The sequence below is a fragment of the Peromyscus maniculatus genome, chromosome 1 (genome assembly GCF_049852395.1).
Source record: "Peromyscus maniculatus bairdii isolate BWxNUB_F1_BW_parent chromosome 1, HU_Pman_BW_mat_3.1, whole genome shotgun sequence".
NCBI lineage: Eukaryota > Metazoa > Chordata > Mammalia > Rodentia > Cricetidae > Peromyscus > Peromyscus maniculatus.
The window spans coordinates 191,569,892-191,589,519 of NC_134852.1; the positions used below are offsets into that span (position 1 = coordinate 191,569,892).

General features: G+C 41.7%; 1 protein-coding gene across 1 annotated transcript; it reads left to right on the forward strand.

Annotated features, from left to right (window-relative positions):
* Positions 1-248: 248 nt before the first annotated feature.
* LOC143271135 (cytochrome P450 2C11) lies at positions 249-19,386 on the forward strand. Its single transcript, XM_076563021.1, has 9 exons — positions 249-697; positions 1,667-1,829; positions 1,977-2,126; positions 3,263-3,423; positions 6,741-6,917; positions 11,525-11,666; positions 13,537-13,724; positions 16,986-17,127; positions 18,850-19,386. The coding sequence occupies exons 1-9, from the start codon at positions 530-532 to the stop codon at positions 19,029-19,031; spliced, it is 1,473 nt and encodes a 490-aa protein (XP_076419136.1). The 5' UTR covers positions 249-529; the 3' UTR covers positions 19,032-19,386.
* The last annotated feature ends 242 nt before the right edge of the window (positions 19,387-19,628 follow it).

Here is a 19,628-nt window from a genome sequence, read left to right on the forward strand (position 1 = left end):
TTGAACAATCTTTTTTTTTTATTTTAAATTTATTTTATTTATTATGTACACAGTGTTCTGCCTGCATGCCAGAAGAGGGCACCAGATCTCATCATAGATGGTTGTGAGCCACCATGTGGTTGCTGGGAATTGAACTCAGGACCTCTAGAAGAGCAGTCAATGCTCTTAACCTCTGAGCCATCTCTCCAGCCCCAATCTTTTGACCAAATGATTGACTTCATTACCCTCCAGTTTAGATTGCATGTTGGAATCATCTGTAGTGGACAAAAAAAAAAAAGAAGAACAGTAAATGGGTCCCACCCTGGGCCAGTTCCGACAGGCTTCCAAGGTGGAAGAGTAGTGAGTAAGAGTGAGGAACAGCTTCCGTTTGTATGTTTCAACAGGCCAGAGTCCACAAAGAAGGAAGATTAGAGAAAACCTCGCTGATTGGTCACTTACACCTCAGAGGCACACGTTGAGTTAGCAGCTAGCATGATAAAAGCTCTGGACTGCAAGCTCACAGGTGTCTCCCTAAGAAGAGAAGGCTGCCATGGAGCCAGTCCTGGTCCTGGTGCTCACTGTCTCCTGTCTGCTTCTCCTCTCACTCTGGAGACAGAGCTCTGGGAGAGGGAAGCTCCCTCCTGGCCCCACTCCTCTCCCATTTATTGGAAACATCCTGCAGATAGATGTGAAGGACATCAGCAAATCTTTAAACAAAGTAAGTGCTTTTCAAGCTCCTCTTTAGATTACAAAAAGGAATTTAATCTCAGCTATTATTTAACTATTTTATTGTAAAGCAACTATTTCCAAAGGTTCTTATATTTAGAGTGCCATTGTCAGGAACAGTGGAATGCTATAATGCATATACATTCTCTCTCTGAGTTTGTGTGTGTGTAGGTGTTTTTGTGTATGGGTAAAGAGGCCAGAGGTTGGAGTAGAGTATCTTCAATTGTTTCTCCATCTTATTTTTCAAGGCAAAGTAGGTCACTGAACCTAGAGCTCAGTGATTGGCTAGTCTGGCTGACCATCAAGACTCAAGCCCCAGGATCCTCCAGTCTCTGCCTTTCTAGGGCTGGGATTATTGACCTGAGAACAGTGAGCTTTTTATGTATATGCTGGGTTCTAGTCCAGTTCTCATGATTGCAGAGAAAACGTTTACAGAACCATCTCCTCAGTCCCAAGGGACGGAAGAAATTGTAGATTTCTAATTCTTAGTCACAGAATGCTTGGAAAAGTGCTCAGTAGGTAATCTTGAAGCAAGTTCAATAGCAGCTGGATTTTATCCAGTGTGGACTTTAGCGGCTGACTGCACAGGAAACAGAGATTCACTAAGCAGGGTTCAAATTTGCATCTTTTACTTATGTAATACTGAGATGAATTGGAAATTCTTCGAGCCTCAGTCTCTTTAGCTGTAAAATTAATAAATGTAGCTCAAGGTATTGGTTAGTTGTGATGATCTATATAGGATTTCCCTCATAAATTCTTGGCAAATGGGGGACATTCTGCCTGTGACATCTATAACAGGCAGCATGGTTTTTATGTATGAAATACAGCAACATTTGAACCTGTTTTATAGGAACAAAAAAAAATCAACAGTATAATGACATCAGTAGATCATGTACAATATGTAGGCTACATCCTGATTTTACTTTTGCTGTTATTTGAATTTTTTCCCCCAATTTTCCAGCTTTCAAAAGTCTATGGCCCTGTGTTCACCCTGTACATGGGCATGAAGCCCTCTGTGGTGTTGCATGGGCATGAAGCCGTGAAGGAAGCTCTGATAGACCATGGGGAGGAGTTTGCTGGAAGAGGCAGTTTTCCAGTATCTGAAAAAGTAAACAAAGGCCTTGGTAAGTGTGAAGACAAATGTGTGCATGCATGAGTTGGGCCTTGGTCATGCAGATGAGGCAGGATGAGCTCTTCTGGGCCATCCAGATAGTTTCATTTACCAGTTCCTTGTCTGCTTCCTGACTAGTTCTTGTTTCCCATTCTTGTAGGAATCGTTTTCAGCAATGGGATAAAATGGAAGGAGATCCGGCGTTTCTCCATCATGACCCTGCGGAATTTTGGCATGGGGAAGAGGAGCATTGAGGACCGTGTTCAAGAGGAAGCACGGTGCCTTGTGGAGGAACTGAGGAAAACCAAAGGTAGGTGTGTGTCACTTTGTGTCACTGACCAGATTGCTCCCTTCTTTAATGATCTCCATGGCAACACTGTGGGGGCAGCCAGATCTTACACTGAGGGAAATGCTTGGCAACTCTATCCAAGTGGGATGGTTTGGTACAGAGCCAAGGAAGATTTTGTAGCCAGCTCAGTGCCTTCCCTGTTTGTAAACAATTTTTGTACATACAGGGTGGGGATAAAAACTCATGAAATTCTATTTTGCACCAAGCTTTACTTTCAAACAATGCCAAACAGACAGAAGGATTGAATATCACTTTTCAAATTTGGCAATGTTTCCCCATAGCATAGTTGTGGGCTAACTATTCTAGAACATTTCACTAGGAAATGTTTGTGAGAGGATATTACTGAAGTGACCTGCTAACTCCACGGAATGTGAAACCATGCATGCTTTTGTTTAATTGGTCTGGTTGGTAGCATCAGCCTCCCTGACAGACACGTCTGGGGTTCTTCAAAGGCCCATGTCTGCAGTGTTCACAACAATGGTGTCTATGCCTGGTTTCTAGTTCCTGGGCATCGTTAATGCTCCCTTTGCACTTGTGACTTGCTTTTCCGTTTGTCACTGTTTAAAGATGTCAGCTGGAGTTACTTAATGTTACTCACTTGGACTTTATTATTTACATATTTATTTGACTTAGGGTTTTGCATCAGCCTAGAAAGTCCCAACCACTGATTAATATCAAAATCTTTGATTTCATGTTTTATTTTGAGATAGGGCCTCTCTAACGCACCCAGGATCACCTCAAATTCACTGTAGCCCAGGCAGGCTAAAAACTTACGATAGATAGTCCTGCTTCAATTTCCTGAGTTGCTAGGATTACTGGCCTGCATTACCAGGCCAGGGGGGTGTTTGTTTTTATTAATTAAAATATATTATTATTATTATTATTATTATTATTATTATTATTATTTGATTGTATGTGGGTGTTTTGTCTGCAGTATGTCTGCACACCAGATAGGGAATTGAGTGTGCTGAAGTTCTGCCTGATAGAGAATTTCTAGGAACTTATTCATTTAGGGTTCTAAAATTACTTTAATATGAAATCAAAGAGCCTTTTATGTACACATATGAACAGTTATTTTTATATCTCCCATTCTCCAGGCTCACCCTTTGATCCCACCTTCGTCCTGGGCTGCGCTCCCTGCAATGTCATCTGCTCCATTATTTTCCAGAATCGTTTTGACTATAAAGATCAGGAATTTCTTAACTTGATGGAAAAATTTAATGAAAACTTCAGACTCTTGAGCACCCCATGGATACAGGTGAGGTCAAAAGGCTTCCTTCCTAAGGAGCCATCTGGGCTCTTTCCTTTGAGAAATCCACAGCATTATAGGGACTGAGCTGTGGCATAAATGTTTCCAGACTGTACATTTTAGAGATGTGAGGTGCAGTTCTTCTTTTTTTTTTTTTTAAAACAAAACAAAACAAAACAAAACAAAACAAAACAAAACAAAACAAAATGTATTCTTCAGCTCTGTGTGTACTGTGCATGAGGGTGGGGTGGGTACAGGTGCCTGCAGAGGCCAGAACAGGGTGTTGGATCCCTTGGAGCTGGAGATATGGGTGGTCGTAAGCTGCTGAATGTAAGTTCTGGGAACCAAACTCCAGGCCTCCAGCATGAGCATGTTCTCTTAACTACTGAGCCATATCTCCAGCTGTTGGGGCTATAGGGTTTTAATTTTTCCTTTGTACCTTTTGTGTTCTCTAGGCAAAAAATATTTGCTTAGTAACATTTCTAAGCTGTTTCTGTGAAGCTTGTGTTCTTTGTCATGCTTGTCCTCCAAAGTCTCTGCTTTCTTTCGTTTCTGACAGAAATTGCTTTACTGTGAGAGTTATAGATGACAAAGAGGTGGAGAATAGAGATGAAGAAGAGGTGGAAGGGAGAAGGCTGTAGGGCAGAGATACAAAATGAAGAAAGGAAAGAAAGCCAAAGATGTGAAGTGGGAACGAAAAGTAGAAGAGACAGGGAGGAGAAATCCCACCAGACTGGCTCTGTGCCAGGCACTCAGGCCCAGGGCCCAGGACCCAGCAGAAGGAAAGCTTGGGTTTTTTTGGGGGGTGGGTTTGGTTTTTTTTTCCAGGCCTTTTTCTAACTTGTGCTTGTCATGGGCATTCTCTGGCATTTTAAATACATCAGTATATGTGGATGATTTTTTTTTTTTGAGACAGGGTCTCTCTGTGTAGCTTTTGGAGCCTGTCCTGGATCTCGCTCTGTAGACCAGGCTGGCCTCGAACTCACAGAGATCTGTTTGCCGCTGCCTCCCGAGTGCTGGGATTAAAGGCGTGCGCCACCACCGCTTGGCATGTGGATGCTTTTGAGTGGCCTGATTTCCCAAAGATACTCTCTCTCCAGCTCTTCTTCACATGGTCTCCATGTTCTGCCAGGAGCTTCAATTGCATTCTTTTGCTCCAGGTGGCCCTGTGTTGCCTAGTGGCATTGTAAGCTTTTATGATAGTCTTTACAACTTTTCCACCCCGAGGAGTTCTGACTTAGGTGAAACAAAGACAAAGTGCTATACCCAGTCCTTCAGCTTCCCCTACCCTGTTAGGTGAAAACAGAGAAACAGTTCACTCCCCCCAGCCCCCACCACTGCCGACTCCCCTGGAATCAAGAGCCATAGTTCTGTCCACTGGGAACAGGGCTCTTGTTAAGGATGCCACTAAGACAGGGCAGAGGTGACATCAGGGCAAAACAATGCTATAATGCTTTCCTATCCCCGCCATTAAAAACTCTCAGCTTATCATTGGTTTATGTAAACATGACTATTTTCCACAATTATAACAAAGTTGTTTTAGACAGTTTTGATTGTGTGTGTGTGTGTGTGTGTGTGTGTGTGTGTGTGTGTGTGTGTGTGTGTGTGTTTAGAGGGATGGGCCCTGCCTACCCGCAAAGAGAATGTTTTCACATCACCGTCATCTTGGGATACCATGAATGTCTCAGAAAGACGGCAGAGCACTTTATTCTTCAGAACAGAACAGAAGACAGATGGCTGGACACAGGGTTGCAAGCCAAACCACAACCCTCCAAACCACAGAGTCCAGGTAGCACTTTGGTACTGCCAGAGGCTGTCTAGGGACTTGGTGAAAACCTTCCACCACCCACAGGCTTGTCTGCCAACCAAAAAATAGAGTCATTTTCATCCCATTACTTAACAGTTATTTTCTAATTTAGGATACCAAAGACAGAGAATGGAAGCACAGATTGCTGCCAGGAACCTCTGAGAACTGGGGGTTCTGGACCAAAGACTCAGAGGCCATCTAAAGCTGGATCTCTAGCTGAGAAAGTAATGAGAATCAGGATATTAAGATGATTGGCATTTGGAGTGTATAAAACATAATTCTCTGTTGGACTGTCATGGTCAATTACATCACCATCTATCAAGCTGGTATCACTCTGTATAAAAGATAGTTATGTGATTTTATAGGAGTCATTTGACCACTGCTGTGTATAAGTATTTGTCCATAAAATGCAGAGTTGAGTTTCATATCTTTGAGCCTTTCCCAGTTATAAAACATGATTTTATTACTGAGGCCAACTGTTAATGGTAGAATGGTAGAACTATCATGGAGTGACTCTGCTCTGTTTCATGTTGACTGAACTTCCTTGACCTCTTAGCTTACTTCATGCAGATGAGACATGGTCTTCCTGTATTTCACAGTTGTAGGTAAAAAAGAGAGAGTGGACATAAAGGTGCTTTAGTAATATAAAAATTATTGACTTGGATGTTGGAGATCTTGTCAATCTGGTCATGTGATCAGTTTAATGGAGACTCTATTAGCACTTCCGTTTATACAATCATGTACACTGAAATGTTTCTCCTCAAGTTCACCCTAGTTCTTTTTTTAATTATTCTCTTATGTATTACATCCTGACCACAGTTATCCCTCTCTCCACTCCTCCCAGTCCTTCTCCACTCTTTGATCTCTCCCCCAGATCTACTCCTTCTTTGTTTTCCTTCAGAAAAGAACAGGCCTCCCAGGAATATCAACCAAATGGTTTAACCAATTACAATAAGACTAGGCACAAACTCTCATATCAAGGCTGGATGAGGCAATCCAGTAGGAGGAAAGGGTCCCAAGGGCAGGCAAGAGAGTCAGAGTCACCTCTCCTCCCACTGTTGAGAGTCCCACAAGAATATCAAGCTACACAACCATAACATAGATGTAGAAGATCTAGCTCAGATCCGTGTAGGCTCTGTGATTGCTGCTTCAGTCTCTGTGAGCCCCTATGAGCCCTGCTGAGTTGATTCTGTGGCCACATTCTCCTGCTGTCCTAGGCCTCAATCCTTCCTCCCCCTCTTATGTGGGGGTTTCCCTAGCTTCACCTGATGTTTGGTTTTGTCACCCTAGTTTTTTTTTTTTTCTTCGAGACAGGGTTTCTCTGTGTAGCTTTGTGCCTTTCCTGGAACTCACTTGGTAGCCCAGGCTGGCCTCGAACTCACAGAGATCTGCCTGGCTCTGCCTCCCGAGTGCTGGGATTAAAGGCGTGTGCCACCACCGCCCGGCGTCACCCTAGTTTTTCACCAGGGTTATGGTACTCATGTCTTTAATTTTAATTAATATTTTTTTAATCTTCAAGGTCTGCAATACTTTTCCTGCCATAATTGATTATTTCCCTGGAAGTCATAACCAAGTACTTAGAAATTTTTCCTATGTAAAAAATTATGTTTTGGAGAAAGTAAAAGAACACCAAAAAACACTGGACATGGACAATCCTCGGGACTTCATTGATTGTTTCTTGATCAAAATGGAACAGGTAAAATATTTGCTGGCTTGCATTTTGTGATTTGTTGATTATTTCTGTAATTATTGGGGATGCATAGTTGCTCAGGCAAGATGCACTTGGTAAAAACTTTAGGTACCTGCTGTGTACATGAAACTGGACTAACAACCATGGAGGATTTAAAACTAAATCATTAAATAACTAGAACACGTGGGCACTGCTTTTAGGGACTAGCAATCTAGCTGAGGAAAGAGAGCATACCCATCAGGTGAAGCAGAAATACAAACAAGTCAGGCAATAAAAATACCCAGCATTGAAATAAAAGTGGTTGTACTGGAGTGTGTGGGAGGCTGAGGAGAAAGAGCATATGAGAATGAGAAGAAACTTGCTGGGCAGATTTTCTGAGTGACCTGAGGTTTGATACAGATTTTTAGTGAGAAACAGGGGAGAGGATTTCACATGGGCACAGTGAAGTGATAAGGTAGAGAGATGGAGCAGAGAACCACAGTTGAGTATAGCTGGAAATGGTTCTCCCCAGATGAGGATGTGGAAATGTTTTCAAGCACTCTACAAGGCTACATATTGACTAGGGAATTTTTGATACTGTATATATAAGCCTGAACTAGAGTCTAATGCAGATAACACTCAGGGTAAATTTCCTGTGAACTCCATAGAATGGTGAGCATTGATACTGAAGAGGAGTATTGAGATTTATCATCTGCATTTTAGCTTGATACATGTCTGGATTATAGAAGTGTAGATTCAAAAGTAAATGCAAGGTGTCTATCTTCTATTATCAGAGTCCCATAGGCTTCATTTTAGTTAATGGGATGGATGCTGCAAATAGCAGGAGCTATGTGGGAAACTTCAGCAGTAAGACCTATTCTGTGCCTTGGTAAGTTTAGCCAAGAGGAGAGTATTGATATGCTCAATTAGAATATAGGGCTAGGGAAGGTTAAGGAACCATTGCAGAAGCAAGGTGGAAAGATTCTAAAAGCCAGAGATCAGGGAGGATTGGACCAATACAGTGTCTTCAGGATAGGACAGGAGCTATGCACTCATGAGCTCACAGCTGCTGTGGCTGTGTACCCCAAATCTGCAAGAGATCACTCCAGTCCCCACCCTTAGCTGAGGACCTATTGACAATTGATGGCTTCTGGGGGGAGGGGGAATTTGTTTCTTTTAAGGATGTGGTCCCTGGTAAGTCCGCCATGCACTCATGTGTATGTGGGCAGCACAAATGGTACTCCATGGGTTATAAGAAAAACAATAAAAAGAAGACAGGAAGTTGAGAGATAGGAGGCAGATCTGGGAGGAACTAGGAGGAGCAGAGAGGGTAAATAAGATCAAAGCACATTGTATGACTGAATAAAATTCTCAAAGAATTAATAAAGTATCACATATATAAAAGAATAATGGTAGGAGCAGTTCAAAAACTGGGTGAGAAGCATAATATAGATATAATAAAAGCATGTGTAAGTGCAAACATACTCCTTGAACTGAGGTGAGGCAAAGAGCAGAAAAAGCTAAAGAATTGGGAGAAACTGGGTGTGGGAAGACACAAATTTCTTTTGATCTGTGCCTTGTCTGCTGGTAGGGGAGAACTATTATCACCACAGAGATGGACTTCCATATTGCTGTGAAGACTGCCCACTTAGCTGGATTAGGCTGGACTCCAAGGTCTCTGTTACTCACTCACCAGTGGCCTTTGCCTCAGTGCTGTATTTATAAAGCGTGTTGCTCCTTGGACTTTAGTGAAGTATCAGAACCTAGCTGTTCATTGGCTATGGCTTAGTACCATCTGTGTGTAATTTTGTGAGTGTGCAGGTATATGTGTATGTACAGATGTGTGCATGTGTGTAGTTTAGAAACCAACCTCAGGCATTGCTCCTCATCATTGGTTACTCTTTCAGTTGTCAGCCTGAAGAAATCAGGCCATGCTTCCCGCAGCCCTGGGAACTCATGGTCCCCTCTCTGCAACATAAACATACATACCTCAAGAAAGATTTCTGATCCTGCCAAGTACCTGGCTCCAGGCATGGACTCATGTAGACTAAATCAGACTGAACCATGTGTAGAAATTCCTGCCAGTCCCTCCAGATTTATAAAAATCAGAATATTTAGTTTGTTCTGGAGTTTCTGAAGGCTCTCCTTCTCTCCGTTTGGGCCCTGTCATATTGTCATGAACATGTCTGTCAGGCAATCTGACAGGATCCTGGAGGGAGAAAGAAACATGATATCTTCCATTTTTATTAGTTCTTTGAGAGTTTCATATATGCTTTGACCTTTCTTCCATTTCCTGTGTATTTATTTCATTAATTGATTACTTGTAATGAAGCTTCTTCCCAGCTTTGAAGGGGGCCACTTTCCTTCTAAGGCCCTGCCATACTGCCTCTGAAATGATACACTGTCTCTTCCAATGGTCTCCAACCTCAGGATCTGAATGATCATGGCTTCTGTTCTCACAAGGCCTTCTCAGTAAAGCTTACTTATGAATGGCCATTTATCAGCTTCTTTCCCCAAACTGACATCCTGATTGCTTTTTTCCCCTCCAACATAATATTCTTATTAATTATTTGGGAATTTCATACAATGCACCCAGATCACACTTGCTTCCCATTTCTCCCAGGTCCATCCTCCTACCCTGTGCCTCTCCATCAGAAACAAACAAACAAACAAAAAATCCACTAAGTCCAGTTGTGTTGCTCATAGATTCATTGGAGCATGGTTAAACTCCCAGTGGCCAGACCCTGAGTCCTCCCTGCCCCACCAGAAGGCTGGGGAGGTGGAAGGTTGTCACAGAAGCCTTCAATGTCTCTTATTGTCCATTGTGAGTCTGCAGTCATTGATGCCACTGTGAAAGAAGCTTCCTTGCCCATAGCAGCAGGCAACAGCATGGATTGTGGATATCAACATGGTTTACGATGGCTGCTTGGATCACAGATATCAATATGGTCTCTGGGGGCAGCATGGACCACAGAAGTCTTTTGAGGAAACTTAATCCAGAAAATGAATCGTTCTTCATCTTGGATAGTGTGTGCTCAGCGTCAGGGTAGTTGTGTGGTTGGGCAGTGTGTCTGAGGGCAGGACCTGCACAACCTTCAGGCCCCTGCACATCACCCTGCGCTTGCTGCCCGAAGCCCCACACACACCTGGGGTTTGCAGCCGTGGTCCCCCAAGTCGGGCAAGCAGCATGGCAGTGATGGGGTGAAGTGAGCCAGGTGGTGGTCTGGTGTGGTGGCCCAAGCCTCCTGGTGGCCCTACTCGGCAACATGATGTTCCTTTGTTCTTCAAGGCTGCTCTCCCATACCTGTCTCTAGTTCTGTCATTTTTTTTCCAGTTCCATGAAACCACTTTTTAAAAGTATCTTCCCATAAGACCTGGCATTTTTCAGTTGTTCTGGAGATCCTGCTCACTCAGCAGGCTCGTCCTCTACCTCCTGTCTCCACGAAGTCTCCATGGGTCTCTCAGACTCCTTGGAGTGGCCCGACAGCCCATCTTCTCCCAATCTCTCTGGCAGACATTCTGATTTCTAACAGTACTGTTAGGTTTACAATTTCAGAGTTCATAATGAGGAAGTCAATATTGTATCTAATTAAATTCTTTAACAGAATTAGTTACAGTGTTTTTGTGAAAAAGTATTTTCTTTGTTATAGCTCGGATCTTAAATGTCTATCAAAGAGCTATGTGCTAAAGACCTGCTTCCCAGCTGACTATACCTTTGGGAGGTGATAGGACCTTTTAAAGGTGGTTCTCAACCTCCTAACGCTGCGACCCTTTAATACAGTTCCTCATGTTGCAGTGACTCCCAACCATAAAATTATTTTTATTGCTACTTCATAACTGTAAACATGCTACTGTTATGAATCTTTTTAGAATTTTATTTATTTTTATTTTATGTCCATTAGTGTTTTGCCATGGGTGTCAGGTCCCCTGGAACTGGAGTTATAGACTCCAGTATGGGAATTGAACACAGGTCCTCTGGAAGAGCGGTCAGTGCCCTTAACCACTGAGCCATTTCTCCAGCCCCACTGTTATGAATCTTAATGTAAATATTTTTGGAGATAGAGGTTTGCCAAAGGAATCATGATATAGGATGAGAACCATTGCTTTCAGAGTTGAAGCCTAGATGGAGGAAGTTATGTCATCGAACTGTTTCTTCAGTACGATACCCTTGTCTCTTTCCTCTCTTTGCTTCCTAGCTATGAAAGGTGAGCTGTTCTGCTCTGCTGCCTTTCTTTCTGCTATGATTTTCTGGCTCCCATATATATGTATCTGTCTCCTATGTGTGTGTGTGTTTGGGCACAGTGTAGTAGCTTGATCCATATACATCCATACACACATATATACATATAACAAAACCATCAAGTCAGGCCAATTGATATATTCATTATCTCACGTAAGTATCATTTCTTTGTGATGAGAACATTGATAATCCACAATTTAAACAATTGTGAGGAATGGGAAATAAAGTATGGGTTAACTAATAACATTTTCTGCTATCCTGTTTAGGTATTGTAGTTTTAGTATTAGACTTGCCATTGTTTGTTTCTTATCTTTAAGAACAATCTGAGTTAATTTTGATTCACTGTAATTAATTGTATGCCAGCAAACCAAAATAATATCCACATAAATCCTAGGAAAAGCACAATCCGAAGTCTGAGTTTACCATGGAAAGCTTGGTGGCCACTGTCACTGACATGTTTGGAGCTGGAACAGAAACAACAAGTACCACTCTGAGGTATGGACTCCTGCTACTGCTGAAGCATGTGGACATCACAGGTACGAGGAGCCAGAGAAACTCAACAGAGATGCTGGAAAGACATATCCCATGTCCTTCCCTGGGTCTCTTAGAGAAACCCCATTACTGAAATTGCTCTGTTGCTAGCTGTAACATGTACATAGGAGGAAGAAATAAGAATGAGACAAGTTTTCACAATAGAAGAGAGTGACTGAGAGAAACAAGACAGGGTGAGCAGCAGCAGAAGCACCCAGCTCTGATTCTAGTGACCTTACTCTGATAAGGTGTTTGCATTTGATGGGAGGTGTCTGGAGCAAGGCACATGTGTCCCCAACTGGTGTAGGTCTGTACATTGGTTTCCTGAAGGACAGATGGACATGCATGTGTCATAGTGTATTTTCTCTCAATGTAACAAATAATGGAGACTAGATATTGTGCAGAGAAAATTGTATTTAGCGCACAGTTCTGGAGGCCGGAGGGTGTCACACTGACATCTGCTAGGATCTGTCGAGCAGCCCTGTTGGATGAGATCCTATCAGCCCCAGCACATGTGATTCAGGGGCAGAGCCAGGATTTCTTATAACAACTCTTCCCATTCTGGTTTTAGGATGGGCAGGAGGTGATGTGAGCATGAGGAGTCTGAGAGGAGAGACATGGCTGACAATTGGATGAAGCCTAATCATTAAAAATTATTTCTAGGGTTTGAAGCATACTTGAGCATTTGTAATAATTCTAAGTTAGCATCCAATATTAGGAATTTAAGTAGGCTCTTTCATGTCCAAGAATGTGTAAAACATGTAACACAGCCACAGCTCCCTTACCTGTGAGAAATATTCATGAAGTTACATGGATACAAGGATGGGTATAGATAAGATAAAAATTCTAAGTGTACTGCAGGAGAGAGAAGTGTGTGTGTGTGTGTGTGTGTGTGTGTGTGTGTGTGTGTGTGTGTGTGAGAGAGAGAGAGAGAGACAGAGACAGAGAGAGACAGAGAGAGACAGAGACAGGGAGAGACAGAGGAGAGACAGACAGAGAGACAGAAAGATAGAAAGAGGCAGAGAGACAGAGAGTGTGTTTGGGGATGCTGTCTATTTTGTATGATGCAGTGATAAATATATGATTGTAAATAGTGCAGTAAAATAATAAAAATGCCCATTATCTATCTCTGAATGTGAACATAAATTTCCCAAGATACTTAAAGAATGTTTTGAATGGCTGGAAAGATGGCTCAGAGGTTAAGAGCACTGGCTGTTCTTCCAGAGGTCCTGAGTTCAATTCCTAGCAACTACATAATGGCTCACAACCATCTATAATGAGATCTGGTACCATCTTATGGCATTCAGGCATACATGCAGGCAGAACTCTGAATACATAATAAATAAATAAATCTTTAAGAAAAAAAAGAATGTTTTGAAGTGAGTGCCTTTGGCATATGAGGAAAATACAGAGAACGATTGGGAATTTACAGATAAGCAAGAACACATGCACACACACACACATACACACATACACACACACACACACACACACACAAAATACACACTCATCTGCCAGGAGAATTCAATTACTACCATATGTTAATTTGATATGACACTAATTCTTATTTTCTTGTTTTTGTCCTTACAGGGGTAGGGATTTCTTAGTTCATATGTGTAAGATATCTGTATAGTAAAGCATTTAACCATTCTTATGTGCACTGATTATCCTGTATGATAATATGTAGAAGTATATCTACTTAGTGAATGCCTGGGTTTTGGGTAGCTATATTTTCCCATGGCATTACAAGTCTAGACGTGCTTAGGGCCTGTGATGTTGTTGAGATGACGTCACCCTGCCCCATGTAGCACTGACTTGCTGTGGCAGTTGCGCCACTTTCTTCCCATTACATCATTTCCCACTTTGTCTTTCTAGCCAAAGTCCAGGAAGAGATCGAACGTGTGGTTGGCAGGAACAGGAGCCCCTGTATGCAGGACAGGAGCCACATGCCCTACACAGATGCTGTAGTGCATGAGATCCAGAGGTACATTGACCTCATCCCCATGAACCTGCCTCATGCAGTGACCTGTGACGTTAAATTCAGAAACTACTTCATTCCCAAGGTAAGCTTGTTTCTCTCACTCCGCCACTTAGTGTTGATGAAGTTCCCAAATTCACATGTTGGTTCCTACTAGAGTTGCAAATATGTAAGAGAATATTTAAAGTAGTAATATGCAAAAGTGTTTTAAAAAGAAAAGTATAGCTCTTAAATATCATAAACTTAGAAACATGGAGTTTCCAACCTTTTATGAAACATTACTAGCTTGATTTTTGTTGCTGTGATAAGCACCATGTCTAAAGGCAACTCAGAGAGGAAAGGGTTTATTTAATCTTATAGGTCATAGTCCATCACTGAGGAAAGTCAGGTCAGGAACACTAGCAGGGCAGTCACTCTGGCAGGGCAGGGACTTGAAGCAGAAGCGATGGTGGAATGTTGCTTACTAGCATGCTCTCCCTGGCTGTTGTCCAGAAAGATTTATTATACAACCCAGGTTCACTTTTCTGGCACCACTCATAGTGGGCTGGGCCATTTCATGTCAATCATCAATCAAGACAGTGCCCCATAGACATATCCATAGGCCAATCTAGTCAAGGCAATTCTTCAGCTGAAGTTCCCTCTTATGACTCTGGGCTATGTCAAATTGATAGCTGAAGTAACTAGGAGACTATCTAAACTCAGTTAGCACTTAAAAGGATATATGAGTGTGTTCTTATATATCATGTGCATATGAAGTATAAAGATGGTTTAGAACTATATTTTAGTCTATTAAAGCTATCATACTTAACACCTAAATATTTTGATGTGTATCTCCTAAGACTGAAGACTTTCTGCTACAAATTGATAAGCACCCTCACACTAAAGAAATTATCAATATACTAATATTATTCTTCATACAGTTTAAGATTACATTTTCTAGTTATCTAGATATCTCTTACAGATTTAGGGGGAGAACTTTTCATAGTGCAATAAAGGAACAAATCTACAATATGGTTCTCCAAAATTGAGAGCATTTCCTTTAAATAATTTCTTGATACAACAATTGTTTTGAAGAGTCAAAGCCACTTGACCTGTGAAATGTTCCTCTTTCTGATTTTGTGTGGAGGTTTTCTTGGAGATTAGGGTTCAATTGTGTGTTTTGAATAAGGACATTTAAAAGATGATGCTCAGTTGATGACCTGCTTCATCAGACTGTGGCCTGGATACACTGTGGTCCCATTGTAGATGACACTAAGAATCATTTTTCCTACAGAGTGTTTTTTCAGGTCCTCTGTTGATAAAGTTCTGTATTCTGAATTAAAACAAAAAACAAAACAAAACAAAACTCTACAGGATGGGATTTAATTTTTGAATATCCTATTTTCTAAATAATTTATCGATAGTTTTAACATTAATTTATAATCCCTGTCTGAGCATTCTATTTTCTAAATAATTTGCCAACAGTTTATAAAATTAATTGGTAATTTTAAAGATAAATATAATCTTTGACTGTCTGTAATGCAGCCTGACCACACTTGACCTCTCCTTCCTGTCTTCTCCCTCTCTGACTTTCACGAAACCTCTTCATCCCATCAATACCTCTCCCCCTCCCACACCTACTGGGTTAATGAGGGCATCAGCATTTCATGAGTGTGGAACTATCCTCTGGAACACGGAGGACTTATCAGTGGCCATACCACTTTTAGTATAACTAATTGATAATCCTTGCCTGAATTGATAATCCTGAATTGTGAGATGATGGAGATTCTCATTTCTTATCTCTCTTGTAATTTCAAGGTAGGGTTCATCTATGATGATGTGGTTCTCACATTTTTGAATGATAAGCACATAATATATCCCAATGAAAAGTACTCAATAATTGAAAGTATACCTGTTGGTAGTATATTTAAAGTTATCATTAATTAGATCAGATGTAACAAAAGCTTAAGCAAGGGATTATAAATTCTCCTTACTTTTCAAGAATGAACACAGACTTCTACCTAAAACTATAGCTAATATGAATTGAGTGAGAATAGAAGTGATAAATATGGCAGTGGTGAGGGCAGACACCAGTGTCCAACCTTGGTAATAGCTAGAGTGGGTTCATAAGTTTTTGTACCAAAAATCTCAAGTAATCAGTCTTTCAATTGCTAATGGAGATCACAGTAGCAAAGCTGTTGCTACTAGTATTAAATTCATCTCATCAATTTTTGTGTCTTCTTTAAAAAAACAACAAGACGGGTGGTGGTGGCATACGCCTTTAATCCCAGCACTTGGGAGGCAGAGCCAGGTGATCCAGGAAAGGCGCAAAGCTACACAGAGAAACCCTGTCTCAAACAACAACAAAAAAACCCAACAACAGCATTGAGTCCACTTTGTGCTACTCATACCATCATGGATTGTGTAGCCATTGGCTACACAAGTGTAATTGACCTACCAGAGGTTACACCCTTAAAGAAAACTGACTCCTCAACTCCCAACAGAGAAGCTTTGTTTGCAGTAGATGAATGGTGGTGAACACAGAGACCTACAACTTGATCAAGATACATAGAATATGAGATCTCAGAAGGCTCAGCCATAAATGGGGTGTCTATGTCACACCTCTTCCTTTCAAGGCTAAAGGATCATTGTGGAAGATCAGTCAGAAAGATTGTAAGAACCCGAGGTAGTAGATAATGTGGAGGCCCACAGAGCTTTCCTAGTGAGATCTGAGATTGCTTTACCCAGCAGGGCTCATAAGGGAATGGCTTGACTATGTGTATGGTTACCAGGTGTTTGGAAGGGTCTGTACTTGGGCTGTGCGGTATACTTTGATCTAGCAAGGGGGAGGTCTTTTGCCCTGCCCCTTGGCATTGTTATAAAAAGCCCTTTTGTAGAGACAGAAAGGGCCAGTGGATCTTGAGCCAGGTCCTCTCAAAGCTATCCTGTGTGTCTGTCTGTCTTATCTTTGATATCTTTCTATCTACAAATTCCGTATGCCTTTTTTCTTCTCATAGGAACTCTGTAAAAGGTGGGAGCAGGCCTCCCACAAGATAATTACAAAGAAACAGTGTTTTCTGGACATAGGTAGGCAGGTTACACATATGAACTCATAGGTGTAACCTATGAACTCACAGCAGTTGTGACAGCATACATGAGACCTGTACAAGCTTAAACCAGGACATGAAGATTCCCCCTAGCTGAGGAGCTAGTATCAATTCCTCTCTTTTCTTCCTTTGTCTGTGTGTAAATGTCACTGCTCTGCTTTGGACCCAGTGTCTTCATCCATAAGTCAAACAGATTAGTCTAGGTGAGTTCCTTCATTTCTTCCCTTTCAACTTCCATTAAGTCTGTTGGCTGTTTTCAGGGTACCACTATAATAACATCACTGACATCTATGCTGCATGATGACAAAGAATTTCCTAATGCAGAGAAGTTTGACCCTGGCCACTTTCTGGATGAGAGTGGAAACTTCAAGAAGAGTGACTACTTTGTGCCCTTCTCAACAGGTAACAGAAATTCATTTCCATTTGTACTTTGGAGGACATAATAGAATTTTAGGATCAGGTGTAATATGACTTTGCTGGGACAGGTAGAATTGCTCTTTGTATGTTATGAAGAGTATCACTTTAAGGATTGTGTATTTTCTATGCATGTAATAATTCCTCTTTATTGGATGACATCAGCAAGCATTACAGACTCTAGCACAATTTTTTCAAGTTAAGAAAGCAGAGTATATTTATTGATTGAACTTGGGCACTAGATATAACCCCCAGCTTCCCAGGAGCTTCACTTGGGAGCTGACATCATTTAGACTTTTTCTCATCTGCCACAAGAGAGGTATCTAAGTCCACATGTTGAGTATCTCCTCTGTGGCATCCTTCACTCTGGGAATGCAAGTGCCCTAGAGAACAGAGCATGCTCATGCTCTGAAAAAGACTCACTCCTGAGTTGGGGAAGCAGGTGAGTCCACAAGGCACTGTAACCTAGTTGGATTAGTGCTGTGAGAGAGGGAGTCAGGGAGGAAGTTAGTCAGATCTTGCTCTTTCACACCCAAACAGGATTACTTCAAAAGGTCAGAGGGAAGTTGGCTGGCTCATAGGGAGCAGGGAAGTAAGAAAAGAAGAGGAGGCAGGGAACTGTACAGGGGAAATGAAGTACAGGAGGGGATATTTTCTGTAGATGCAGGAAGTCAGAACCTGCCAAGTAAATGCAGGTCGAGGAAGGCCTTGGGCATGTGGAAGGACACTCTGTGTGATTCCAGAGCTCCTAGAGTTTCCTTTACTTAGGATCCTCCACCTTGATGTTCAGTTTCAATGCTCCATTGTGTGTTCTGAGTCTCTGAGCATGGATTCAATTTTACCTTTTACTGGAGGGTTTGATTCTTATGTTAGTCCTGAAAGTGTACAAATCGAGATGTGTATACAGAGCCCTCCCCCTTTTTCTTAAGGAATTCATTTTGGCAGGGAGGCAAGATAAGAAAGCACAGCATTCAAGCAATCCCTGCTAAGTAGAATTATGCATATGATGAGGAAACCCACAGAAGCTAAAATCCTATTGAGACACAAGGATCATAAAGAGGTGTAGCACGAATCTTAAAAGGTCTTATTAATAAAATCAAACCCGGAGCCAGATATTGGGATGAATGCTGGAAGATCAGAGAAGCAGAACAAGCCACAGCTTCCTCACCTCACAAATTCCTCAGCTGATCCTGTTTCCTCAGACTGGAAGCCTCTGAGTCCTCATCCAAATGGATCTCAGTTGAACTGCTGCTAAAAGCCTAAAAGCTTAACCAGCTCTAGTTCCTGGTCTTCATGCCTTATATACCTTTCTGCTTCCTACCATCACTTCCTGGGATTAAAGGCGTGATTCACCATGCCTGGCTGTTTCCAGTGTGGCTTTGAACTCACAGAGATCCAGAGGGATTTCTGCCTCTGGAATGCTAGGATTAAAGGCGTGTGCTACCACTGCCTAACCTCTATGTTTAATATTATGGCTGTTCTGTTCTCTGACCTCCAGATAAGTTTATTGGGGTGCACAATATATCAACCACAAAGAGGGTTTCAGCTTCATGGTGTCAGAGATTGGTGAAGGGAGCTGTGTCTAGAGCTGAAAATGTGACGTGTGTCTTCTAGACTCATGCCTAACAACTCATGGCTATTTACTACTTACTTTGCATGACAATTCACAGCACAGTAGTTCAGGGACAACTTTGTGTTTGCTACCCTCAGGAAAGCGGATGTGTGCAGGAGAAGGCCTGGCTCGGATGGAGCTGTTTCTGTTCTTCACCACCATTTTACAGAACTTTAGCCTGAAGCCTCTGGTTGATGTAAAGGACATTGATACCACACCAGTTACCAGTGGATTTGGCCATGTGCCCCCTTTGTACCAGGCTCGTTTTATTCCCGTGTAAAGGACAGACTCTATACTCCCAATCTGCATCTTCTCTTCTTTGAGGGTATTGTTCATTTCATTCCTGGTACTGTGGTTGCTTTCTCTCACATTTCCCCATTCCCTTGAGATCCAGTGAATAGCAAACCTCATTAAACAGAGTTCTCTGAGTCAGTACATAGTTCAACCCTTTTGTTCCCTGTATTTCATGACACTCCCATGCAATACTTATGTAGTAAATGCTAATACTTATATGATTCAGTTACTTACTACTAATACTGTGTTTTTACTGTAAAACAGCAAAATCTTTAGAATAAGACAATTCAGAGCCATCTGCCCTCTGCATATGCTGAATAAAAACTAATTTTTGGGGCATTTCTCAGACTCTCTTTCTTATGGGCATAATGCAAGGAAGAAGTAAAGAAAACAAATCTCCAGAGGCCATATTTGCTCTCAAAAAGATTTATACATAAAGGGACCAAGAAGAATAGGGCAGAAATGCTTTATTGACTGTTACTGGACATTTGGACTTGGACAAGAGAAACTGTATCTAAGAACAGTGTTAGGTATTGGGAATAATTCAGAGTATCAGTCATAGTGAGAGTGATTATTAGTTATT

Excerpts from the sequence above, each read along its gene's own strand:
- LOC143271135 (XM_076563021.1), top strand. The coding sequence starts at position 530 with ATGGAGCCAGTCCTGGTCCTGGTGCTCACTGTCTCCTGTCTGCTTCTC. Across the intron at positions 3,424-6,740 it reads TGAGCACCCCATGGATACAG|GTCTGCAATACTTTTCCTGC; the intron begins GTGAGGTCAAAA and ends TTAATCTTCAAG. Across the intron at positions 6,918-11,524 it reads TCTTGATCAAAATGGAACAG|GAAAAGCACAATCCGAAGTC; the intron begins GTAAAATATTTG and ends CATAAATCCTAG.